The 27,795-nt window shown below is 40.0% G+C and overlaps 1 protein-coding gene across 2 annotated transcripts in view; it reads left to right on the forward strand.

The window, feature by feature from the left end:
• GNG2 (G protein subunit gamma 2) overlaps nt 1–27,795 on the forward strand; it is a 111,142-nt gene that overhangs the window by 69,428 nt on the left and 13,919 nt on the right. For both annotated transcript variants that reach the window (XM_032251061.1, XM_032251062.1), the window contains one exon: nt 20,471–20,586. In XM_032251061.1, coding sequence (XP_032106952.1) covers nt 20,500–20,586 — 87 coding nt within the window. In that variant the 5' untranslated portion in view covers nt 20,471–20,499. The remainder of the gene's footprint in view (nt 1–20,470; nt 20,587–27,795) is intronic.

A 27,795-nucleotide genomic window follows, 5' to 3' on the forward strand; every position in this document is an offset into this window, starting at 1 on the left:
ACACTGAATAACTGTCAGCCAAGCAAACGATGCCCTAATCAGGCATGAACTGGTCTTCTGGGTCCCTTTTGTGTGTTGCTTTTGGCGTATTTGGTTAATGCACTGTACAAATATAGTCAGAACATGCTAATTTCTCTTAGCAGCATCAGCTTTGCTTTATTCCAGCTACAAAAAAGGCCTTGTCCAGCCCATCCATATTTCTTGGTGAGGAGGGACACAGTAACCAGGAGCCTGACTAATCTATACCCCCATCAAAGCAAAATTATTCCAGTTGAGAGTTCTATTCCAGTTGAGAGTTACAGAGGAAACTAGTCATTTTCATAGCAAATAACAAGCATGAAAAAGGACTTTGTTTCCTAGGGTTTCTTAGTGGTAGCTCTTGTTCTCGGAGACACAAAACTCGGCTTCTGGTCATTATTCTTGACCTTGGTCACGTCACCTGATCTCTCTGTTGTCTCTTGATCTGAGAAATCTGTTTCTGGTTTGCCTCAGAAGTGTTTCCCCAAAACAGGAAGATACAATACGAGTCCTTGAAGGCGACCTTTCACTATTAAGTGTATCACTTGTGTTACTCCATTCTTGGGTGGCTGTGAAGAAGTATATGGAGGAGGGATAATTTATATGGAAAAGAGGCGTAATTGGCTCATGGTTCTGCAGAGTGTAAGGAAGCATGGTGCCAGCATCTGTTTCTAGTGAGGGGCACAGGAAGCTTCCAATCATGGTGGAAGGAGAATGGGGAGCAGGCACATCACAGAGAGAAAGAGAGAGAGAGAGAGAGAGGTGTCATACTCTTTTAAACAACCAGATCTCACCTGAACTCAAAGTGAGAACTCACTCGTTATTGCGAGGATGGCACCAACCCATGGTGGTGGCATGTGCCTATAGTCCCAGCTGCTGGGGAGACTTAGGTGGGAACATTGCTTGAGCCTGGGAGCTCAGGAGGCTGCAGTGAGCCAAGCTTGTGCCATTGTACTCCAACCTGGGTGACAGAGCAAGACTCTGTCTCAAAAAAAAAAAAAAAAAAGGAGGGGGAAAGAAAAAAAGAAATCTAGGTGGCCAGGCTAGTGTGATAGCAGTAGAATAAGGATAAGGAAGGGGCTGGATTCTGATTATATTTTGAAGGAAGAGTCAAGGGGTTTGCTTATAGGTTGGAGGTGAGATGTGAAGGAAAAGGAAGCAATGAGAAGACTCTCAAAGTTTTTGATCTGAGCAACCAGAAGAAATTGAGCTGCTGTTGACTGCTGTATGGGAAAGACTATAGGAGAAGCAGATTTGAAAAAGAAGCGTTTGGTTTGGGACATGTCAAATGAAAGGTGCTCACTCACATACAGACAGTGGGTAGGCAGTGGATATATGGGCCTAGAGGTGAGAGCCAAGATTTGTAACTAAGATGTAAAATCGGGAGACGTAAGCAAAGAGAAAGTGTTTACATCGATGAGAGTAAATGTGGTCACTGAGGCAGGGTGAGTGTCGACATACAAGAATAAAGTGCAGGCTGGGCACAGTGGCTCACGCCTGTAATCCCAGTACTTTGGGAGGCCAAGGAGGGCAGATCATCAGGTCAAGAGATCGAGACCAGCTTGACAAACATGGTGAAAGCCCGTCTCTAGTAAAAATACAAAAATTAGCTGGGTGTGGTGGTGGGTGCCTGTAATCCCAGCTACTTGGGAGGCTGAGGCAGAAGAATTGCTTGAGCCTGGGAAGCAGAAGTTGCAGTGAGCCAAGACTGCACCACTGCACTCCAACCAGGGCGACTGAGTAAGACTCTGTCTCAAAAAAAATAAGATAAAAAAAGAATAAAGTGCAAACAATCTGAGACCTGGGGACCAGGGAGATGAATAAAACCAGGAAGGGAGACTGAGAAAGAATTGACAGGAAAGCAAGACAATAATCCAAAAAAAGAAACAAATACCAAGTGTTGATGAGGATGTAGATATATTAGAACACTTAGGAACTGTTGGTGAGAACATAAAATGGTTCAACTGCTTTTGAAAACAGTACGGAGGCACCTCAGAAAGTTACAAATAGAATAGTACTAACATGATTCAGCAATGCCTCTTCTGGATATATATCAAAAGAATTGAAAGCAGGATCTCAAAGAGATAGTTGTATACCCATGTTCACGGCAGCACTATTCACAACAGCCAGGAGATGGAAGCAACCCAAATATCCATCAGTGGATGAATAAAGAAAATATGGTATATATGCACAATTAATTATTAGCTCTAAAAAGAAGGAAATCCTGTCACATGCTACAGCATGGGTGAACCTTGACAACATTATGCTGAGTGAAATAAGCCAGTCAGAAAAAGATAAATACTGTACGATTCCACTTTTATGAGGTGTCTAAAATAGTCAAACAACTCATAGAAACAGGAAATAGAATCGTGACTGGGCTGAGTACAGTGGCTTTCACCTGTGGTCCCAGCTACTTGGGAGGTGGGAGGATCACTTTAGCCCAGTAGGTCAAGGCTACAGTGAGCCTTAATCACACCACTGCACTCCAGCCTGGGGGACAGAGGGAGACCCTGTCTCTAAAATAAATAAATAAAAATAACTGTGGGGCTGGTAAAAGAATCAAGAAAGAGCAGATCGCCAAAGTCAAGTGAAGAAATTGTTTAAGAAATAGGAAGCAATCCACTGGGTTAAATAGTGTTGGAAGGTTGTAGTGGCCTAAATAAATGGTCTCTAAAATATCAGGTCCTAATCCTTAGAATCCATAAATGTTAAATATAAGGAAAAAGGATCTTTGCAGATGTGATTAAGTTAAAGCTCTGGATATGGAAAAATTATTCTAGATTATCCTGGCGGAGGGGAGCGTAAACCCAGTCCTTAGTATCCTTATAAGAGAGGACAGAGGGAGATGACAAACAGGCGAGGAAAAGGCCATATGACCATAGAAGCAGAGATTGGAGTGAATTGGCCACAAGTCAAAGAACGCCAGTAGCTATCAGAAGCTGGAAGAGGCAACAAATGGACTCTCCCCCATAGAGAGTCTGACAGGGCATGGCTCTGCTGGTACCCGGATTTTGGCTCAGTGAAGCCGATTTCGAACTCTAGCTTCTAGAACTGTTGTAGAATAAACTTAACATTGTTTGAAGCCATCAAGCTTGTGTTAATTTGTTACAGCAGCCACAGCAAATCAAGACGGGTCAAATAAGATTAGGGTGGAGAAGTGATCACTGGATTTGGCCAACTGGAAGTTGGATTTGCTGGTGACTTGGACAAATGTTGTTTCAGGAAAGGAACTGGGGGAAACTATTTATAGTGGATATAAGAAATAATTGAAGAAGAGGAAGTGGACACAGCAAGGATAGGCAACTCTTTCAAGTTGTCTACAAAGGAAAGCAGAAAAATAGGATACCGGCTGGGGCAGGGAAGCAGAATCAAGGGACAGATTTTATTTTTGTTGTTGTTGCTTTTTATTTTTTGAAGATGGGAGATATTTTAGATGTTTATATTCTGATGGCATTGCTTCGATAAGGTGGAGAGGAAAATTAATGACACCAGAAAGGACCAGGAAAAAAGTACAAGAATCTAGTTCTTTAGTGAGTGAGAGAAAATGAGAGCCAGTGTTCGAGTGAAGGGGCTTCCCTAAGACAGGGGCAGGAGTGTTCGTTCACCACAAGAGAAGAGAAGGCGCAGCTTATGCAGACAGAAGTGCAGATGCAGGTAAGTTGGTCATCGGAGAGTGTGGGCGTTCTTCTTGCTGCCATTTTCTTAGTGAAAGAAGCAGCGAGCTCACTAGCTGAGAATGAGGATGAGGAGACAGGAGACAGGAGACATTAGAGGTCTGAGGAGAGAAGGGAAGATGTGAAAATCATGAGGAAATGTGGAAGGAAAGCTGGATAGCATTGAGGATCCACTTGAAGTTAATATTTGTGAATTTTAAATGAGACCAGCTCTCACGATATGTGCTTATTTTGCACTCTAGTTGCTCCAGAATAGGTTTAGAGTTGCATCCAACCAGGATTGGGGTTTTCATTAGCCAGTATCATGGAGAAAGAAAGAGGCTAGATTGCTGTGAGTTAAAAGGGAGTGGTTCCGTGATAGGCAATGGACTTGAGCCCTGGTAAAGCAGCACATGAGACCATGAGGGTTTTGAGGGCTGGAGAAAAGGCAGTAAGCTCCATAGATGGAAGTCCTGCTGGAGTCAAAGAATCACTAGTGTCAGGGTACAGTGAGAGTGATCTTGAAAGCCAGGAAATGGACACCCAAGAATGAAAGGCTTAAAATCCCCTTTCCAACCAACTGGAATCCTGTGGGTCTTCAGGCTTTTCTGCATAGTCATCCACTTTCCTTGTACATTTCATTTTGGAGTATGGGCTGAAACTTCACTACACTGAAAGAGTCCCAGGGCTGTGGGACTCACTGATACAGTGATAGGAATAAAACTACAATAGACCTCTTGAACTGGCACAAAGAGCTAGAAAGGAATCAAGCAGTCATTTACCTCAGTACTCTCACTTTACAGAGGGGGAAACTGAGGCCTGGGGGATGACTCATCCATGATCACTCAGCAAAGTTGAAAGTCAACACCAGACCTTCAGCCTCAGCATTCAGTACCCTCCATGTTACCCCACACTGACTCCCACGTTCTCTATGTGAACATCAGTTCAGACCTCGGGGTGCCAGGACTGCCAGCTCATTAAGCATTTTCATGTCTCTGCTACTTCCATGCCTCTCTATCTTTCCCCTCACATTTTCATCACAGGACACCACATTTATAAAAAAAGAGCTGTCCTCTAAAAAACTCCCTGGAGATCCACACAATTATCTGTTTCTTCCTTTGTATAACATTAAGCCTATTTTATTACAGTGCAGAGACCTGCTTAGCAAATACTATTCACACGCTAATCAGGGAGCCTTTGTAGTCAAATTAGCTGGCTTTTTAGTCTTTATAAAACAGTGCACAAAAATGATAACTAAGGTGGAAGTTCAGGCCAGTTTCTTTAAGCTTAATACATCAGAATGCCACGCTGTTGTGTAGTGATCACCACAGGGAAGGGAGGGGTCAACAGGGACAGTAGGATATTATTTTTATTTCACAGACTCCCACCCATCCATTCTCCTAACAGGGTTTCTCTAGTAGAGACCCTACATTTGGAAGGGAAGAAAAGCAACTTCGTGAGAAACCTAAACCTTCATAATGCTCCCGATTTGGGGGTATGGCAAAATGTTAGAAACATTCAAGACAGTAAAAAGTGCGTGTAACCAGGTGTCTTAAACCTGAGTTTAAGTCCTTTGTTCTGACACTGTGTTATAGCTATGTTTCTTTTCTTTTTTTTTTTTTTTTTCTTTGAATTTTAATTGGCTCACAGTTCTGTAGGCTGTGTAGGAAGCCTGGCATCGGCATCTGCTTGGCTCCTGGGGAGGCCTCAGGGAGCTTTTACTTGTGGCGGAGGGTGAAGTGGGAGCAGGCAAGTCATGTGGCCAGAGGGAGAGCAGGAGAGAGAGAGCTACATTTTCTGAGGCAGTTCATATAAACATTTTGTCCCTTAAGTTTTTTATTTGCAAAATCAGAGTCATGGGTTAGTGGGTTTTAAATGCCTCATATTTAATCTCTCTTTAAGGCCCAGTGGCATAAATTTGTAGAGGAGCCATTTTTCTAACTTGCTGATTCCTAGAAAAATCCTCAAGCCCCATCCTGGAGAGTCCTCCCTCCCATGAGTCCCCAGGGGCCACCAGAACTGGACCAAACTTGTTAAATAAAACGCAGTGCCACTCTGGGCTTCATGCTTTGGTTTGAATTTTCTAAATCTGTATCACAAGTCAGTCAGGTATATTAAATCAGTGGTTATAAAGGGATTTCTGTTTTGGATAGATGGTTCTGCAAGATACTTCTGGGTCCTGCTGAACACTTAAGATTTAAGAACTCCGTGCACTCCGTGGTATATATTAAATAAGGTCAGTTAAGTTCACAGCTTTTGCTTTCTTGGAAGTGCACTTGGTACCTGGGCACTAGTCTCAAAAGTGTTCATTCTATGAGGGTAGGTGAGAAAAGGAAGAAGGTGAGCAGCAGAGTTGGTTAAAAATAGCATCTGCAGTCTAGTGGTTTAGGAACTACAGATACACAATTGTCAACCCCTTCCACTTTTTTTTTTTTACTTCATTGATTTTTTACTTCTTAATTTTTTAGAGATAGTGTCTCACTCTGTGGCCCAGGCTGGAGTGCAGTGGCACAATCACAGGTCATTGCAGCCTCAAACTTCTGGCTCAAGCGGTCCTCCTGTCTCAGCCTCTGGAGTAGCCGGGACTATAGGGTGCATGTCACCATGCCTGGCTAATTTTTTAATAAAAACAGGTTGGTCTTTTTGCCCAGGCTGGTCTTGAACTCCTGGCCACAAGGGATCCTCCCACCTCAGTCCTCAAAGTGTTGGGATTATAGACGTGAATCATCATACCCAGCTGTGAATTTTAATGTATATAAATTATACCTTGATTAAACTGACTTTAAAAAAACATAGTATGTGTGGCCAGGCATGGTGGCTCACGCCTGTAATCCCAGCACTTTGAGAGGCCAAGCTGGGTGGATCACCTGAGGTCGGGAGTTTGAGACTAGCCTGACTAACATGGAGAAACCCTGTCTCTACTGAAAATACAAAGAATTAGCCCAGCATGGTGGGACATGCCTGTAATCCCAGCTACTCGGGAGGCTGAGGTAGGAAAATCGCTTGAACTTGGGAGGTGGAGGTTGTGGTGAACCGAGATCATGCCATTGCACTCCAGCCTGGGCATCAAGAATGGAACTCCATCTCAAAAAAATTAAATTAAATTAAATTAAAAGTGTGTGTAAGATAAACTCCTAGTCGCCAAGTCAACTTTTCAGACAAGCTCCTTTCACCCTTTGGAGATGGCAGATAAACAGCCTTTCTGTAAAAACAGCCCTTTTCTTGGTTCTCCTCCCCACAGGATATAGCTGTCTATGCCCTTGGTGAGTAAGTAAAAGGAAAGGTTACTTGTCCCTTCATCTTTAATTTCTTATATATTATCAAAGGGATATTGGCATAGCAATTTATTTTAAGTACCTAGAGAAGTCATCTTAAAAACAGTATTGATTGAGAGACTAAAAAGTGGCTCTGTACAATACATTATCAGAGATGTTTAATAGCCTTAAAAGATGGGAAAATAAAGTTTGACCCTTGAGTAATGGGGAAAAGTTAAAATAACTTCATTCTCTAAAGGAAATGGAGTGGGGTGGTAAATCTTGCATGTAGATAGTGAGTAATCATCCCAGAAGGTCAGCATTTATGCAGGGCCCCACAAATGATTATGTATGTTAGTTAATATTTCCTTCGCCACATGATATTAGTCACAAAAGTGTAACCACTCCCAGGTGGGAAAAGCACTTCAAAAATTACTGTGAAGATTAACCTGGTTGTCTGTACGTGCTAGGGCTGTAGAAGATTTTTGTTTTCTGAATCTCTATGCTTTTCGGTTTTCTGAAAATAGCAATTTTTTTTTTTTTTGTAAAAAAATAATAGCTTTAAAAGTGAATTGGGAAAAAGTATGCTACCAGCCCTCCCTCAACTAAGCTGGTAAAAGGAGACAGATGTTTTGCTGAGCGTTTATCTATAAGATACAGGCCTGAAGGGGAGAAGGGAGCAGCCAGTTATGGAAGCCTCAGGTGCTAGGCTTACAAGTTTATTCCGTGGCCACAGGAAACCTTTACAAACAATGAAAATGCCTTCCAGAATTATTGAGGTAATCCACAACCTCTCACATCCGTTCAGTGGATGGTTTCCTTAGAAACTTAGTGTAACGTGCGTGTGCTTCTGGGTCACACACATTAAGCGCACAGTAAATCTTTGTTAATGAATTTTAAACCACAATTTAACATAATCACCATCTCTTTAATAGGTTGTTCATGAAAATTAGAAATTTCAAAATTGGATGTAAAGATTTAACAACGCTCCCCCCAAATAGGTTCCCCCCCTTAGGATTGCTCATTAAGTTCTTGCTTAATAGAGGCATAATTGGTTATATCCAGAGATTTTTTTCCCTTTGCCATTCTTATTTGATGATTCTTTCTCCTTGTTCTTTGTTGTAAGGAGTGGAGATTATGCATGTAATGTCTGAGGTCACAGTACTTAGTAGTTGCTCAGTAAACAGTGGTGGTCATTGTTTTCTGTTCATTCCTACTCCTTGTATAGCACTTCATCATTTACAACATGCTGTCACAAACATGAGGCATGCATGTACAATCCTGCATGTTATCCCCACTTTATGGCTGAGCATCTGAGGCCCAAAAAGATTAAATCATTTTCTCACTGTAAAACAGCTGGGAGTGTCAGAGAGAACTAGAATCCAGCTCTTCTGTCTCCTGGCACATGTTTTCTCACTATTATACCTAGTGTCAGTTGTATCGCTAGAAATATTTCCAAACAACACAGTGATGCAAACAAAGTGAATTTCACACAAGGGAGTGGAAGAGGTCCAGTTCCTATTTGGGGAGCTCAGCAGCTCTTTGTTCACCAAAGGATTTCTCGTGTTATGATTTTGGAAGCCTAAGAGACGATCTGAGCAATGGAATGGAAGCTCTGCCAGGGTAGTCTCCCTGAACTACAGGGGTTGCCTGAGGTTCGAGAGACACCGAGGATTTCGGATGGAAGGAGTGTTGTTGTTTTTTAAAATAAAGAAATTAATTAACCAATAGATAATTTCCTGCAAGGAGGCAGAAGGCTGCTGCCTGTCAGATCCCCCTTGCCTGCTGTAGCAGAGTATTAGACATCCATAGGTTAACAGAACCATTTTTATGGAAACTAGTTCATTACTTGACTTTTGTTGGAATCCTACTGGTTCATGGTCTGGGCTTCCGGGACTAAAAATCCAACATACACTGTTCAAAGTATTAATCTTTTTTCCTTGGAGTGAACAAAGTCTCCACCTAGCATCTAAGAATGCCAGCTCCCATTTATAGGTATAAGCTGTTTCCTTATCCAAGTCTCAGATGAAAACTAAAAGCTTACATGTCATTTTAAAGTTGCAAATGGACTATTCATTTCATTTTACAAAATTTGTGAAATCCGTGACTTTGAAGTCAACATTTTTCAAGGACTCTGTTTTTTGTCAGGATTGTTACAAGCAGCTAACCAATGACCCTCTTTCCAAGAGGAAGGCTGCATCTTGTAAGGTTAATGTTTTCAAAACCAGCAGTTTACTGGAAAGCAGAGAGCTGTCATTTCAAATGATGGCTTCTGGCACCTGCGTGAGAGAGGGGAGCTGTGCTGTGTCTTACTCTCCACCCACACAGCATAGACGGCTCCCATGCTGATTTGAGGGAAGAAATACCCTGTTTTGTCTCTCTCCCCACTTGATAAGTGGCAAATTGCCAGCAAAACCGCATGGAAATAGTCCAGAGTGGATTTAAGGTTGCTATGTCGATATGTTGCTCCCTCGGGTCATTTTCTCCCTTCTTGACCCCCACAGCAGGTTTGGTTGTTGGGGTTTCCACACTGGTCCTCATTTGTACTTGCTCTCCCTGTGGCCATACAGACCATAAAATTGCTATTATGTCTGTGAAAGTGGCCAAATATACCAGAGACCCCAGATTAGGATCAGTCTGGTGCCTCTGAAAATGTGAATTGAGAAGAACGGAAAGAAAATCTTTCCCTGGGGAGACTACTTCTGAAAATCCCTTCTGATGAATGTGCTGACCTAATCTAAGCCTCAGTTTCCTTCCACAAGGGATGCAGCGCTCACTTCTCTTGAGTTGTGAGGATGAAACAAGACAATGCGTTAAAGCCCTTGGCCCGGTTCCTGGCACGTGGCGAAGCTCTTGGTCCGTGAGCAAATCTTCATATTAGCGTGAATTCCTGGTCTTCCAGGAAAGAACAAAGCTTTTGGCCTGTAAAATCAAATCTCTATGAATGAGAAGCACTAAAAAGATGAGGAGCGAAGAGGGACAGAGGGAGTGAGGAGGCACTGGGAAGGCTCCTGTTTTGTTTAATTTACAAATCCATTCTTCGCCTTAGCCAGCACCATAGAGTGAGTCCAGCTCTCTGCGTCTGGCCCCACTGTGAACCCCTGGAGGCTGCCCACTGTTGGGTATCTTCTTGTTCCTTCCCTTCCCTCCTCTCTTCAAATGCAATCTTGGTAGAGGGGTTCAAGGTTATTCCATACCCTTTGTCTCCAAGCTCATCCGTGCCTGTTGGTATAGACATCCACCCTACACACAGCTGCTCCCACCCTGTCTATTCTCATCTCCTTTTTTATTCTCCATCTCAAATCTCCACACTGCTGCTCAAAAAAGAACCAAGGCAAGTGAGGAAACCAGCAGCACATCATGACACCTAAAAGATCTTTGTGACTTCCTACGTGTTGAAAGACATGATTGGGAAAGAGTGACTGGGTGTGCAAAGTGGATTCCCACCCAGATTCTCTGGGGCTTGTAAGAGTTGAGAGAGAAGCAGTAAGCATCGCAATAGATCTTTATTGATTTAAAATCTCCCTAGTGACTGAGAAACCAAAAGTAATTAGTATTTTCTCATTAGTAGAGATTGAAATGTGCTGTTTTAGTATTTTCAGGTCAAAGTGGTGAACTGGCAATAGAAAAAGGTGCCTGACCAAAAACGACCCTGAAACCTGGCAGGCTGATATTTTGCGATAATGACTTGATTCACAATTCACATTGCAGCCACTATTGATAGGCTCACTAGAGTCCTGTCTGTGAAAGCCTTTTAGGGGAATGGATATTAACAGTATTCTAGTAGATATAATTTAATATTAGTTTACATACCAATCTAATGAATGTATCTAAATATGATCAATTTTATGTTGTGTGTATATATACACCATTTGGTAGATATATAATATAGCATATGGTAGCATATAAAATATCAGTTTGATGATGGTTTACTTGCTGCAGAATGAATTAGAGTAGGGGATCAAAAAAAGTGAGTGGCAAAAATGACCAAAGTAAACACGGGTTACGGTTATGAGCAGTTAACAAACACTTTTAGCCAGATGACTAATTGCAGAAGCTCTGACAAATTCTAAATTGGAATATTTTGAAATTAGTCTGCTAATTCCAAAGCAACTTATAACCAGTCACCAAAGATGTGGCTGACCGACAAACAAGCATAAAAAAAATGTTATCAAGTGATTGAGAGACTATAAACCTCCAATTTGTATTCTAGACATAAAAATTGTTTTTTTGCCCATGTAATCCTAACTTGTAAATACACAAAACAAAATCTCTCAGCATCTACTGCAAATATCAAAACACAGTCCTGAGAACTTAAGTCCTGTAATTTAAATTACAGACCCTAGGGAAGTCTGTCTGGGTGCCACCCTTGGAAAACACCATTAAAGTGTGAAAAGGATGGAATCTTCCACAATTAACCTACACTCTCTCCACCCATTATCAAAACATTTGTTTATCTTTGTGCCACAGAAATAAGGGGTTGTGTGTTTATTACTAAGCCCAAATGACAAGAAAATTGTATGGTTTCTTAACAGAAAAGTTCCTTCTGAAAGAAATTAAAGTGTTGAATGTATTTTTAGAAAATGAAATCTCCTCTACTGGTTATTATTCCATAACAGGCCTATTTTTCCTGTTCCTTGCTGGATGGGTGGGAGGGGGGTCTATACTCCTCTCATCAGTTGAAAAGAATAAAATTCCTTCTGTATCATCCTTCAGTCTGGAATTTAGATGGGATAATTAGGGCATTCTTGCAGAATTCTATCAATCTCTTGTACACAATTCCTATAATTGTTCCAGGGACTTTTGCTCTTTGTATCTGTTTTGCTTACTGGCAAATATAACCCGAGATAATCTCATTCTGCCAGTACATTGCCCAAAAGAGATTGCTCTATTTTAAATGAGCAGGGACCAGATAATCCATAAAGCATAATATTACTAATGGGAATTATGAACACTTAACACTTACTATCACTGAGTAGATAATAGGGATTATAAGACACAAGAATATAAAAACCCTGTTAGTTGAAAGTTTCCATGCGGAGTGCTTTCTTGGAGCAGATTTTTCATGCATGGCTTTATGGCTATTTTTTAGGTATCCTTTCATATTTCTCATTGAGGGTACTGTGGGCCTTTGAGCAGCACAATTCATTGTTGACTGGCAGACTACAAGGCATTAGAGTCTCCATTTCTACACACTAAATGCCAGTAGCACCCCCAGTTATTGTCATAGTCCTAACCAAGCCCACACATTTCCAAATGCCTCGTAAGAGGCAGTACCTTCCTGGTTGCTTGCCACTGCCAGTGAGTCTAGTATGGGACCTTGAGAAGAGATTGAGTCCCATTAGAATTTCCAGACAGCAGATTACTTGAATTTTATTTCTTTTTTCTTGTTTTCTTTCTTTCTTTCTTTTTTTTTTTTTTTTTTTTTGAGACAGGGACTCACTGTGTTGCCCAGGCTGGATTCCAACTCTTGGACTCAAACCATCCTCCCTTCTCAGCCCTCCCGAGTAGCTGGGATACAGGCACATACCACCAGACCCAGTTAGATTATTAGAAGTTTTAAAAGACATTTTGGCTGTAGAATTCTGAAAGAAGCAACCTTTGGTGTGATTTTTTTCTGATTCAAATGTAAAGAAGTGTAACCACATGCATTCCGCGCTATGCCATGGTTGCCATATGATCCAGTACTTGACAGGTGCTGGCAGCTGCTGGGCTCACAACAGCTTGTTGGACCAAAGAATGTCTCTCTAGTACTATCCAACCTTCGATCATCACCCCAGCTGATTTCCAGAAATGTTCTGGGATCCTAGAAGTGATTTCAGGAATCCAGATTTTCCCCAAGTGAACCTACCCTGACTCCATTTACCTCTGCCCCATCAACTCCTAGAAGAGGTGAAGTCTACTGCTGGGCATGCCTCTGGGGCAGTCCTCCGGTGGCTCGAAAGCCAAGTGGGCCCTACAAAGGTAAATTCCAGGGCATCACAAGTCATAGTGCAATACCCTTTCCTCAACAAGACTTCTTATTGTATGCAGTTACTTTAAACTTGGGTGAAGGTAGAAGAAGAAAACTTTCTTCTTCTCCATTAAGAATCTGTGAATGTAGTATCTTTATATACTATGAATAATCTGAAAAGGAAATTAAGAAAAATAGTCCAGGTATGGTGGTTAGCACCTGTAATCCCAGTACTTTCAGAGGCCAAGGTGGGTGGATCACGAGGTCAGGAGTTCGAGACCAGCTTGGCCAATATGGTGAAACCCTGTCTCTACTAAAAATACAAAAAATTAGCCAGGTATGGTGACACACAGCTGTAGTCCCAGCTACTCAGGAGGCTGAGGCAGGAGAATCACTTGAGCCGGGAAGGCAGAGGTTGTAGTGAGCCGAGATCACACCACTGCATTTCAGCCTGGGCGAAAAAAAAAAAAAAAAAAAAGAATAATTCCATTTCCATTTCCAATAGCATCAAAAAGAATAAGATACTTAAGAATTAACCAGGAAGGTAAAAGACTTACTCAGCAAAAATAAAGAACACGTAAATAAATGGAAAAAGACATCCCACATTCATGAATTAGAAGACAATATGGTTAAAATGTCAATACTAGCCGAAGCAATGTACAAATTCACTGCAATCCATTTCAAAATCCCAATAATATTTTTTGTAGGAATAGAAAAATCTGTCTTAAGTTTCATGTAGATTCTCAAGGGACCCCAAATAGCCAAAGCGATCTTGAAAAAGAACAAATTGGAAGACTCAGCACTTTCTGATTTCAAAATTTACTGCAATGCTGTGATAGTCAAGACTGTGTGGCCCTGGCATAAAGACAGACAATCCATATATATGTAGTCCAAGAGAATAACATAGACTGCACAGAAATAAACCTTTACATATACGGTCAAATGACTTTTGAGAAGAATGCCAAGACCATTTCTCTGACTCAATTTTGCTATTAAAACATGCCATTGACAAGGTGGCTTAAAGAATAAGCATTTATCTCTCACAGTTCTAAAGGCTAAATGTGCAAGATCAAGATATCAGCATGATAAGGTTCTGCTGAGGGTTCTCTCCTAGTTAGCAGATGGCTGTTTTTTCCCTGTTTACTCTCATGGCTGAGAGAGGAAGAAATCATTTTTATATGAGTACTAATCTCATTTATGAGGACTCCACCTTCATGACCTAATTACCTCCGAAGGGCTCCACCTTAAAATGCCATTATATTGAGAATTAAGCTTTCACATATGAATGTGGGGGAGGACACAAGCATCCAGGCCATAGTTCAATGGGGAAAGGACCACCTTTTCAACAAATCATGATAGAAAAACTGGATATCCACAGGCAAAAGAATGAAGTTAGCCCTAACACTGGGAACAAAAATGAACTTAAAATGGATCAAACACCTAAACATGAGAACTAAAAACAATAAAACTCTTAAAAGAAAACATAGGGCAAAAGCTTCATGACATTGGAGTGGTATATAATACCAGAGACATGGGTGACAAAAGCAAAAGTAGATAAATTGGACTCCATAAAATGTAAAACTTTTGTGCTTCAAAGGACAGTTCAACAAAGAATATGAATAAATTTTTGTAAACCACATATGTGATACAGAATTAACATCCTGAATATAATGAGATACCTAAAACTCAACAACAATAACAAAAACCAATTCAAAAATGGACAACAAACTTGAATAGGCATCTCTGCAAAGAAATATGAATGGCCAGTAAACACATGAATAGGCGCCCAATTCATTAATCATTAGGGAAAAACAAAAACCAAAATGAGATACTATCGTATACCCATTAGGATAGCTACTATAAAAAAATATAAAATAAATGAAAAAAAGTGGGACGTGGTGACTCATGCCTATAACCTCAGCACTCTGGGGGGCCAAGGTGGGCAGATAATGAGGTCAGGAGTTCAAGACCAGCCTGGTCAACATGATGAAACTCCGTCTCTACTAAAAATACAAAAATTAGCCAGGCATGGTGGTGGGCACCTGTAATACCAGCTAATCGGGAGGCTGAGGCAGGAGAATCACTTGAGCCTGGGAGACGGACGGAGGTTGGTGTGAGCTAAGACCATGCCATTGCACTCCAGCCTGGGTGAAGAGCAAGATTCCATCTCAAAAAAACAAAACAAAACCAGAAATGAAAATAATAAGTGTTACCATATGATCCAGCAATTTCACTTCTGGGTATAACCCCCCAAAATTGGAAGCAGGGTTTTGAATATATGTTTGGACCCCCATATTCACGGTAGTCATAGTAGCTAAAACATGGAATCAACCAGCGTGTTCATTAATAGATAAATGGATAAAGAAAATGTGGTGTATACATGCAATGGAATATTATTCAGCCTTAAAAAGGAAGGACATTCTGACAGGCCCAAGTGTGGACAAACCTTAGAGACATTATGCTGAGTGAAATAAGCCAGTCACAAGAAGATGAATATTATACAATTCCACTTCTATGAGATACCTAAAGTAGTCAAATTTATAGAGACAGGAAGTAGAAATGGTGGCTGCCAAGGGTTGCGGGGAGAAGGGAATTAGAAGTTATTGTTTGACGGGTATAGAGTTTCAGTTTTGCAAGATAAAAGAATTCTGGAGATGGATGGTGGTGATGATTTCACAACAATATACATGTATTTAATACCACAGAGCTATATGCTTGAAAATGGCTAAGATAGTAAATTTTATGTTGTGTATTTTATCACAATTAAAAAAAAAGAAAATCAGTGTAGATATCTTCTTTTAGCATAGATGGAGGTGTGTGTGTGTGTGTGTGTGTGACGCAGGGTCCAAATATCTCAAACTTAGAAGACAAACTTTTTCTTATTTACACACTTAAAAATTGGAATGGGTTTTCTCCTCTTCCTCTCATATTGCTTTATCTTTTTTTTTTTTTTTTTTTTAAGATTCTTTGTTTTGTTTGCAATAGTCAGCTTTATAAGGTTTGAACAAATTTAAATAAACCAGGAACAGGGATACATCACTTGGTGTTTCAGGAAATAGTTAGAAAGCATGGATGCACGTATGTTGTCTTTTATAACACATACAAAGCCACTTGCTTCTAGGATACCATGCATTTAACATTTTGGGGTGTAGTATTTAGTTTGCTTGACCCTCATATTCTGCAAAAGTCGCAACATGAGCAAAAAGTCTATAAGGAAATGAACTTCAGAAAATTGTGATCTGTTCTTAAAAGATCTAGCAACATAGTATTCAAAATTGGAATTTGGTGATTCACAGTAGCGGTAGGGAAGATTGTCTATTGTGGGCCATGCTCATGGACTGAAAACTAGATGTGGGTTAATCAAAAGCAACTAACAACTAATATTCAGATGTTGTCTGATGTTTCGAGAAAGTGGAAGGAAGAGAATATATTAAGAACATATCAGGTAATTCAGCAAATTCAAATGAATATATGGATGTGCATTCTATATTGCGGTCCATTTAAAAGAGAAAGAAAAAGGAAAAGGCTGATCACAAAGAATAAAAAACCATTGGGTAGAAAGGAATGAAGCATCAAAATGTTTACAGTTTTAGAGAGGGGTGCACATGGCTTAATTCAGTCTCCTCACACTGCTCCAGCTCCACCCCAGTGTTTGCAACTGCGGTCATCCTCCTCTCTTCCCTTCATCAACACTCGCTGCCATTGTGTCTCCTCCAGTCCTACTTCTTCACCAGTTGATCCTGCTCTCTGGTGTCCTTCTTTTGCTCCTATTTTAGCTTCTGGCCTGTGGAGATCCCCCACTAAGTGACTCTAAACCCAAAACAGATCCAGTATCCATTTTCCATGAATCTCACCCTTCACCCAAATGGCTCTATCACCTTTTAGGGAAATAAACACTTCTTTGGAACACTGGCCTAGTACTTTACAATTCTTTCAGTCTTCAGGAGGGGATTTTTTCATTGCTTTTACGGGAAATCAGCTGGATGTGAAAAGGGGGGAAATGCACTAATTGATTCTACAAGTGGCCCTCGATTCTGCCTGGTTCATACAGTAAAACAAGAACGTTCAGCATGTGGCTGCCTAAAACTAGGAGCACAAATCAAAGCCTAGGTTTCCTTTTTCTCTTTAGTCCGTTTCAAATGTGGTTTTCTCTCCTGCATTTCTAGACTTCTGCTCCATCCTTCTTCTTTCCCCATCTCAAATTCCCACCTCCCTACTTCCCTTCCTTGCATATACAGAGTCCTTCTTCCATGATAGGCAGAATAACAATCCCCCGAAGATGTTCATGTCCCAATCCCCAGAACCTAGAAATATATTACATTACATTACATTTACATTACATTACGTTACATAGCAAAGAAGAATTAAAGTTGCAGATGGAATTAAGGTGGTTAATCAGTTGACCTAAAAACAGGGAGATTATCCTAGATTATCTGGGTAGGCACAATGTAGTTATAACGGTCCTTAAAAGTGGAAGAGGTGGGCAGAAGAAAAGTCAGAGTCAGAGAGAGATGTGACTTCGGAGGAGATCAGAGTGATGTGATATGAGGAGAACTCCTTTGCCAGCTTTAATGACGGAGGAAAGGGCCAAGAGCCAAGAAATGCCGACAGCCTCCAGAAGCTAGAAAATAAAAGCAAGTGGACTCTCAGAGCCTCAAAAAGGAACACAGCCCTGATTATGCCTTGATTTTAGCCCAGTGAGACCCATTTCAGACTAATGCTCTCCAGAAATATAATACATTTCTATTGTTTAAGCCTCTAAACTTGTAGTAATATGTTACATTAGCAATGGAACCAATATATTCTCTATCGCAGCCTCCTCAGGCCACGCACAGATTTTCCCAGGGAGCATGAAAAGGCCTTGAGGGACAGACTTTCCTTGATGCTTGATTGACAATAATGAGTCATTTATGCTCAGTTAGTACCAGGCCTGTTGGCTAATGACAGAGAATCCCTTAATAATGGTGGTATCAATAAGATACCACTTATTTCTCTTTCATATCAAAGGTAGCCATCTCACAGTTGGCATGGTGGGGCCACAAAGTCAGTAAGGACCCAGATCCTTCCTATTCACCCTAGTGTAGCAGTCATTCTAGAGGTTCAAGATGGACTTCTGTGATCAATGCAGATGCCTCCCAGGCCAGTAGCAGAAGGAAGGAGAGACAAGGCATATACCTCCTCCCTTCAAGAATATTTCTGCTTAAATCTCATTGGCCAAAACTTAGTCATGTAACTATACCTAGCTGCAAGGGAGGCTTGGAGAGTATCTTTTAGCAAAAAATACCTAGCTAAAATTCAGGGTTCTTGTGGTCTCCACTAAGAAGAAAAAACGTATTGTTACTAGTGAAGAAAAAAAGAGGTATTAGAAGGCAAGTTGTGATCTCTGCCACAGGTGACCCTGTACTCTGGTGTAGATTCAGGGCAGAAGAGTAACTGGCCAGAATCTTAAATCTCCCAATAAGAATTTGGTAATTCTGTGATAGTCTGCATGCTAATGTGATGAATGAATTCCAGTTTGGCAGAAACGTTAGCTTCACTGAACAGCATCCAGGGGCTTGTAGATTGTGGCTACTTCCAACATTGGATGAATGGAAGAGTTAGGCCACCCTACTGAATAAGTCAATACTCTTGGCCCTGTAAAGTCTTCCTAGGCTGTTAGATGTTTGTTTAATTGTGGGGCATATAATTTCCCTGGGAGGCTATGGTGATTGGATCCTAACCGTGCCTATGAAATAATAGTTGTTAAAGTCTCCTTTTATTCTTTTGTTTATTCTTCCTCCTTTGATCTCCAAATGTATAAAAAGTGTTCAGAGATCTCTGTGACTTCAGAAATTCCTTCAATCTTCCCTCCCATTTTATTGTCTCCAAACTCTTTGAAAATAAATTGAGGGAACAATTAATTATCTTCCAATTTATTTTGTAAATGCTGTTGGGTGGCTTATTCTGTAGTATTCTTTATAAAGTAACATTCTCTGTGATGGGACTTGTATGTTTACAGAGAGTTATACGTAATTTCTTCTTTTGTCTTAAAGAACTAGATATCAAGAAATAAGTACCAAAAGAGATCATGTATAGACTTTTGCTTTTTGGTCATTAAGACAAGAATTATCTATTGATTTCAGTTGGTAGATGAAAAAAAAATCTATGTACAGAATTTGTTATGGGTTATTCTTTATTTTCCAGATTTTCTGTGTGTTCTCTTTTTTTTTAAGATCTGATCTTACTTCATTCTTTGGTAAAAAGATTGCCCAAAGCTAGCAGAAGTCATTATTTTTTAATATAATATCTTCAGAACGAGATTCCATTAGTATTGACTGAGGCAGTGTTTAATGTTTCTGTTTCTTGGGTCATGTACTCTAGTCAAATCCAAGCGCTTAGGTATTGCTTTACTATTGAATATCAGTGATCTCAAGGAGCATGTTTACACAGATGGTCCTAAAATTGCATATGACGCCTTGACATGAATTAAGACTTGTTCAGTATATTGAGGAAATGGGCATTGAGAATAAGATATTTTCCAAGATGAACAACAATTATGAAGTGAAATGTTGTGTCAAGAAAGGATTAGAAGAGAAATGAACATGGGATACGATTTGAAGAGGGTGGGAAGCCACACAGAGAAAGAGGTATGGCAGAGACAAAGAAACCATCTCACAATCTGCCTGGAAACAGAACTCTACTCTCAAACTCCTGGCCTCAAGGGATCCTCCCACCTTGACCTTTCAGAGTGCTGGGATTACAGGCATGGGCCACCATGCCCAGCCAGGAACTCTACTCTCAAAATGTTTATGTTCCAGTTTTATAAAAGAAATAAGTTAATAAGTTTGTTATACTTTAACACTGGTGAACTCATTGACATATTTAACAATTTAGGCATGGCAATCCTTCCCACTTGGCATGAGGATGTGTCCCTGAGGAATTATGAGTAAAGTAGACAGTTCTGACTCAAACCTTAACTTCAAATAGAATGGGGAGGAATGGCTATTTACAATACTGGATTAAGTGACACTGAAAAACCAAGCCTCCCACTATAGTGTCTCTGTAGTATAATACACTGAGGTGGTTATAGTTGACCAGAAGGATGGGGTTTGAGCCCATTGGGAGAACATTTAAAGCAGTGACATTAGTGCTGAAGGAGCTTATAATTTACCATCGTCCCCTCTGCCAATCTTTCATTCCTCCTCTGAGGGCACTTACCATAGTTTCTGACAATAGTAACACCCAGCAAGCAGCAGCAACAATGATAATGCACACTGTCACCCTTACCATTTTGAACTTATGAATTAAAATAACTTGAATATCTTGCTTTCTTAATGTGGCAATATGTCTTATTCTACATAACTTGGTAAAATTCTTTGATGTTGTTTTTTTTTTCTTTGAAGAAGGGATGGGGAAGTAGGAAGAACTGGAAAATCAAACCTCATCCTCTGGTCTGCCTACCAATCAGATGTAAAACCAACTGAGGATGGAGAGGGCTGGAGAAGCCGGGCCTGCCTACGTCCACTGCTTTGAGATCCTCTAGTTGCGATGAACTTGCACATTTGCTGGCTTGTGAATTCTCTGATACAATCATCTTTTTTCTTTTTTTCTAGTGTTTCTGAAAGACCTGTCAAACACTCCGATGGCCAGCAACAACACCGCCAGCATAGCACAGGCCAGGAAGCTGGTAGAGCAGCTTAAGATGGAAGCCAACATCGACAGGATAAAGGTGAGCACAACCTAACCCCACACTTCATCTAGCCTGACTCTAAGGAGTGTGACTTTCAGTCATCTGTCATGTGACTGCTCTTTCCTAGAGAGGGATAAAACCAGTAATCACAGGAAAGCATCTTAAAGATTAGGCAGAAGTTCATTTCTAATGTGTCTTTGTCTTCTCCAGCATAAAATAATAGAATAAATTACAACCTCTTTCCCATGTAGAATTAAAAATGAACAATGCAACACAACAAAAAAGCAAAACAGGCTCATGGTTAAATTCTACTGAGAGAAATTAGAGAATGCATAAAATGTATCAGTGCACCTGTTTACCTCCCTGTCCTGATGTAAACCTGTTTCTCATTTGGTTTTTAATTGTTTCTGTCCTGGTTCAGGTTCTAAGGCTAAATGTCTATCCTTTGTGTCTAACCCTTCTAGTTATCCTTGCATGTTACAAATTTTTTCTTCTTTATTAAAATTTTTTTCTGCAAAACATGAAAGTCACACCTAGTCTTCCTAAGAAGTCAGACAACAAAGAGGCTTAATGAACATTCATAGCCTACATGTTTCTTTTTTTCCTCTCCCTTCCCAGACCTAACCTGACAGATTTGCCTTAAGTTAGGACTAAATTCATCTTGAACCAAGACTTTAAATTCAGACACTTTGTTCGTAGATTTCAGATGAAAAGTTGCCTAGTATGTTGTCATTATTAATAGATAGCAATGGCAGGGTGGCAGAGTGAATTTTTGTTAACCATCGAAACTTTATTGCCCCAGAAATAAAATGCCTTACCCAAGAATTCTATGAAATGCAACTCAGAAATACATCTCATTGTACTAAAGTTAAATTACAACATTCTTCCAAATGCCTTTTAAAAACTAGAATATTTTTCCTATTTTCTCCCTACCTAATTCAATACCTGGGCAATCCAGCCGTGCTTTGGAGTGTGACAGGGTTAATAAACTATAGTTCATGGGCCAAATCCAGCCCACTGCCTATGTTTATAAATAAAGTTTTATTGGAACAAACTCATTTACATATGGTCTGTGACTGCTTTCACTGTAAAACAGCAAAGTAGAGTGGTTGTAGTAGAGAACATACAGCCCACAAAGATAAAATATTTACTCTCTGGTGCTTTACTGAACGTTTGCTGACCCCTGCTCTACAGCAGTGGTTCTCAGCTCATCTGTGTGTTCCCAACACCCAGAGAGCTCTATAAAAGGACCAATTACCGAACCACACCCAAACCAATTAAATTAGAATCTCTTGGGGTATGATTCAGGCATCAGTATTTTTTTAAAGGATTTTTCAGTTAATTTCGATGTATAGCCAAGGTTGAGAACCACTGTCCTGTGGGAAGGAGTTTGCTTGTGCTAAGTCACATCAGGTATGTGCTAGAGCATAGAGAGAGAGCTCTTCTTCCTCCACAAATAAGATGAGCAAATACCCATGGACATTTTTCCATTTATCCTAAATCTCTTTAGTGAAATTTGATACCTAGTAACGGACCACAGGATTTAATCAGGTCCTGCTCTTCTCTCAGCAGCCTTAATTATTCTTTTTTATTCATGACTGAGATCAAGAAAGGGGCCTTACCTTGCTCCTTTGCCACCTTCCTCTTCTCCACTTTTCTTGCTGCTTCTTTTTTTACTCTATTGCTGAAAAAGCACAAAGTGACAGATAGGCACAATACCTGCTGAGAGAAGTGAGGTGGCCCATGGATTATCAAATCAGAAAAGGTCATTCCGTTCTTTTTGAGGGAGAGGAGGTTCTGCCCATGGGCCTTCTGGAAAATACCACTTTGACTTTTGAAGTGGTCTAACTATGATAAAAGTTTGTGAAGCTCTACTGTGGTTGATGTTTTCTGTTACTACTCAGCATCCCCAGTTATTCTTCCTGAAGGAGGATGTGACGTTATAATGGGTGATGAAAACTGACAGCAGAAGAAAGAGAATAGAAATAGAGCTTTTTGGAAATAGGTTAGACCATATCATCCCTCACCTGAATTAATGACTGCAAGGGGCTCCGTAATTCCATCTCAACACATCTCCATCCCCTGCCATCAATTACCTTCCATACTGCTGCCAAATATAATGTTCTAAAAGAAAATCTAATTACATCTTTCTTCACAGAAAATCAGCTCATGATTCCCCATCACCAGTAAAATAAAATGCAGACTCTTTAGCAGTGTGTACAGAGTTCCTCTGGCCCTGTCATCTCTTCAGCTTCATTCCTGCTGTCTTTTCTGCATGTCGTATAGAACCACTTTTAATTCTTTTGATGGGAATCTTAAATGTCTAGAACATCCAATCTCCTTTGCCCCCTCCCTTACTGCTTTATTTATCTTACTTAGCACTTAACTAACATGTAAATAGTACTTAACACTTAACTGCATTGACTCATTGAAGATTCAGATCAAATTATTAGGTCCTTGAAAAAGTTTTCGTAGACACTCATCCTAAGGTTGGATTTTTGCTGTTTGTTCAGTTGTTGTTCATTTATTTATTTATATAATAATAAAGTATATAAATAATAATATAATATATTATTAATATATATAATAATATATAACAATAATACTTAGAGTTTTCTAAATTTCCAGGGCTTGTTAGGTTCTAAAGAAATGGAGATAGCCAAAACATGATTCTTGCTTGCAACGATCCCAACCTAGTTGGGGGCTACAAAAAATTTGAACAAGACCTATTATTGAGGCAAACAAGATGTCCAAGAAGCAGTTACCAAGTGTCGTCAGAAAAAAGCCAACACCACACTCCGATTGCCCTTTGAAGAGACACAAATAAATCACTACTAAAAAAGAAACAAAGCATGAACCTGATAAACCGAGTGCAAGTAATTGCCTTCCTGGGTGATCTTCACATTCAAATCTCTGAATCCCGCTTGACGTCATTGGACCTTACATTGTTAGAAATACAGCATCATTCTGTATTTCAGCATTTGTTCTGCACCTCAGAGCCAGGCAGCCTTGCTGTGGTGAAGTGACAGATTATTTTTAGTTTAGAGGTTGGATAAAACGTCGACTGTGTTGACATGGTTGTCAGCTAGCTGGTTTAGGGCTTGGTTATCTGTCTTTAGAAGTCCCCTCAAGGCTTTTGAGCATTCAGGCTTCTCCACCTACTTTCCATGCACGATCTTGTCAGCAGGAAGGGGCTTCTCTCTGAAGATCCCAGGCTTGTGATTTTCCAGTGACAGTAGTGACCTCTTCAAGCTATAAAGGATAGCAATGACTTTGCATACATCTAGCAGAACCTACTGCAACTGAGGTGGCAAAGAATAGGACTCTTAAGAAGAGGGTTTGGGGACACAGGTGACATTAGAGTTGTTGAGGGTCCCTTAAGCCGGCGATGGCCTCATCCCTCATGTGGTCCCCAGAATAATTTCCACTGGGTAAAGTAGCCCTACTCTATGAATAACATAGTCACATGAATAACATGTTTGTTTTTAAGCCTTTCTATCCTTTTACATCACGGACCCTGGGAGATTTGGGCTAATGAACCCATTATCTTCTCAAAAGCCTCAGGCATATATAAATTGTATTCCCAGCCTTTTTCTATTTCTTTGTTAACATTTCATTCAAGGACAGAGGGTGAAGAGAAATAAAAGGAAAATGGGAAGAGAGTTGGGGGAAGGAGGTGAGAGGGGCTGTGCACTGCGACACCTGGATGAATGAAACAGCAATAGACTCACACTAACACTGACCAAAGACAAAATGAAAGAAGCCTGGTCCTTAGAGCACAAGAGGAGAGAGCATGCACAAAAGTCAAGGACCACAGGGCTTTGGCAAATCTCTTTATTCATCATTGTATTAGGTCTCTTTGAGTTTCTAATAATAGGAATCTAAACCAAGCTAGCTGAAGCAGAAAGAGGTACTGATTATAAAAGATACAGGATGTCTCAATCCAAGAGCAGAAATGTGGCTGGATAGGCAGTAGAAGTGGGAACTGGAAGGCTATTGGGAACTGCCAGTGCTGCATCACCTGTCTCTGCTTCTCTCTCTGTGTCCGCCTCTTCCTTTTCCTGGGAAGAAGGGATTTTTTTAGCTGCCTGGTCTGTATGGCAGGCACAAGATGGCTGCCCGTGGTTCCCAGGATCACAACTCACAGTTCTAGCTCCATGAAAAAAGAGATGGCTTGATTCAATCCTTTTCAGCCTCCATAGCACATAGTCCTAGAGTGCCATCTCTGTTCCAGCAAGAATGAGCTGTCTCCAGCTGCAATCACCTGACATTAGAATTGAACTCCATTACACAGACAGAGCCCCTAGGAATTAACCTGACCATGTGGAGGAATGAGAATGGAAATGGGAATCATTGTAAGCTGGAAAGATGCTCTTTGGCAGGAGTTGCTATTAGTACTATGAAAAATAATGTAGATATAAGAGCAAAAGATATAAGATGCAAAACCAGGAGCATGGGTAAAATGACTGCCTCTTAAGTGATTGGCTGCACCATAAATTGACCCCACAGAAAAATGTGTCATTTCTCCCATATACTCCCAACACACCTTTCCAAGTGATTCTCCTTACTGACCTAAAACTGTGCTATGCAAAGTGTCACCTCTCTGGTTATTCTGGGTTTCTCATTGAGAATACCCTCCCCCTTATTTCTTTGCCTCTGCAAATCTTATCCTGCCTTTAGGGGTCAGCTCAAGTTCCTACTTGTTCATGAATCTCTTTTTCTATACTGACCATAGCTACTAATCAATTTACTAATTAGTTTCATCTTCATCAAATAAATTTTTCCACCTAGACTACATAGTCATTGTCAAAGACCACAACTGTCTACTTCTTTGCATATTTCAAGGTTCTGGGGTGCAAAAGCATTTTGTAAACACTTTTTTTAGTAGACAGCTTTAAGTTTGTATCTTGAGTGTCATATAACAAAACATCAGGAACTGTATTCCCCATGACATTCCCAATTACATTTATGGACTTGGAGATTCCAAGCATGAATGTAACTGGACAAATAAAACTGTGGTCACAGGGAGAATTCAAATTTAATATTATTTAAAAGGATGGAATTGGTAATAGTAAAGAAAGGTGAATTGTTTCATATCATTGTATCCTCATAAGTATCTAGCATTTTTAGTGTGCCTTCTATTTAAAACACTTTAACATAAAAAGAACAGACTGACTTTCATAATGGGGACAAATATGTATAAATTAGTAAGCCAAATATGGACATTTCTAGTGATTAAGTCATCTTTATGATGATTGACTCTAATAATAGATGGAAATTGAACTTCATGGAACCCTGTAGTGAGAAATGGTCCAGTTAGACACCATGCTTGGAACTAGAGAGAGGACATATATTCTAGGTTTGGGACATTTTAAGTATTTTTCCAGCATTTGAACTGAGAGCTTTAACATCACTTCCCTAAAATGCTTGTGTTCAATTTCGTTAGGAAAAATGAAATACAATCCTCCTTCTAGGCCAACTGAGAGTATTATCAAAGATGATAAAATCAGTAAAGTATATCAAAGGACTAAATAGAGGAAAGGGCTGTGTTCAAAGATGCCCAGGGCTAATTCATTTAATTTGCTGAAAATGAAACAAACAAATTTAAAGTTGAAGTAAGGCATACATTAATAATGAAGTGTAAAACTTCATCGTTATGATGATTGATACAATTTTTTAAAGTTCAACAAATATTAATTACCAAGTACATATTTAGCCTTATACATCACACCTAACAGCAATAGAAGTAGTACTATACAACCTTTGTAATTTGAAAACTCTGGGAACTGAATTTTTCTCAATAGCCTACTTTTTATACCAGATAAAGTCTCCCTACTTAAAAATATAACTACCTTGGATGCTAGTATTGAATGTCTTTCTTCTTTCATTAAAGAAATAAATATAATGTATTTTGCTTGATGACTGCTTTGAAAATTATTTACGTCCTTTAAAAAAAATCCTATCAATAAGTACTTTCAGTTAACATCACCTTGAAGGAGCAGGAAGAAAACAACTTAGAAGAGTCACACGTGATTTTATAAATACAAAAACAGTAGACATTTGTTCATACAATTATAGTTTCTCTAGTGTTATAATCAAAGTTTGATTGTGAGCACTCTTCACAATCATAGTGGAAAAATCCTTTAGACTCACCTTTGGCCACTGGCAGTGATACAGGCATCACAGTGATGCAGGCCATCATGGTGATGTGTAGGGCATGAAGGTGTTGCAGACATGGTGATTCCATGCCATCATAGTGATACAGACATCATGGTGATGCAGTCATTGTGGTGACACAGATATCATAGTGCTGCAGTCAGCATGGTCATGCAGGCATCATGATAACTTCTGCTTTTCATTCCCTACATTACTGATCTTGTTCTCCATAGCACCTTTCATATTTTCAGTATAGTTTCAAGACACATGAAAGAATACTTGATTTTCTTATGCATTTACACTGCTTAACATAGGCTTTGACTTTCCTCACTTGAATTACACATTAATTATTCGAAGAAAAATAAAGCCTTTCTTTAAAGTTGCCAATTGGCCGGGTAGGGTGGCTCATGCCTGCAATCCCAGCAATTTGGGAGGCTGAGGCAGGCAGATCCCCTGAGATCAGGAGTTCGAGAGCAGCCTGGCCAACATGGCGAAACCCTGTCTCTACTAAAAATGAATAAATAAATAAAGTAGCAAATAGCTTTTGAACTGGTAAAAGATCTTTCTAGATAAATGTCAGACCAACCTTGTTTGAAAATTTTGTGATCTCTTCCCAGCGATTAGGCAGTTTCTTTTGCCTTGCCCACATTTCCAGGCCTGTATATGCTGTGTTATAATAACGTGCTGTGAAGTAGTAAGAGATATATATGCATTAATCTCTGCCCCCAGTTCCTGAGAGAGCTCCCAAAACCTTTGTAAATAACAGTGCTAAGACCATCTTTTGTTCTTATATATGGTCTTTGACCCTGATCTCTAAGACCTATGTCATTTCTTGGGTAATAAGAGCATATTTTGTTCCCGTGAGGTGATTCTTCGTGAGCTTCTAGATGAGCTAATAATCGGTCATGACTACATGACAAACCCTCCATAAAAATCCCAAAAAAACAGTGTTCGGAGCCACACACAGTGGCTCACACCTATAACCCCAGCACTTTGAGAGGCTGAGGCAGGATGATAACTTGAAGCCAGGCATTTGAGGCCTGCCTGAGCAACAAACTGAGGCCCCATCTCTACAAAAAAATTTAAAAATTA

The sequence above is a fragment of the Sapajus apella genome, unplaced genomic scaffold, assembly GCF_009761245.1.
Source record: "Sapajus apella isolate SASKATOON/1434 unplaced genomic scaffold, GSC_monkey_1.0 scaffold74, whole genome shotgun sequence".
NCBI classification, from domain to species: domain Eukaryota; kingdom Metazoa; phylum Chordata; class Mammalia; order Primates; family Cebidae; genus Sapajus; species Sapajus apella.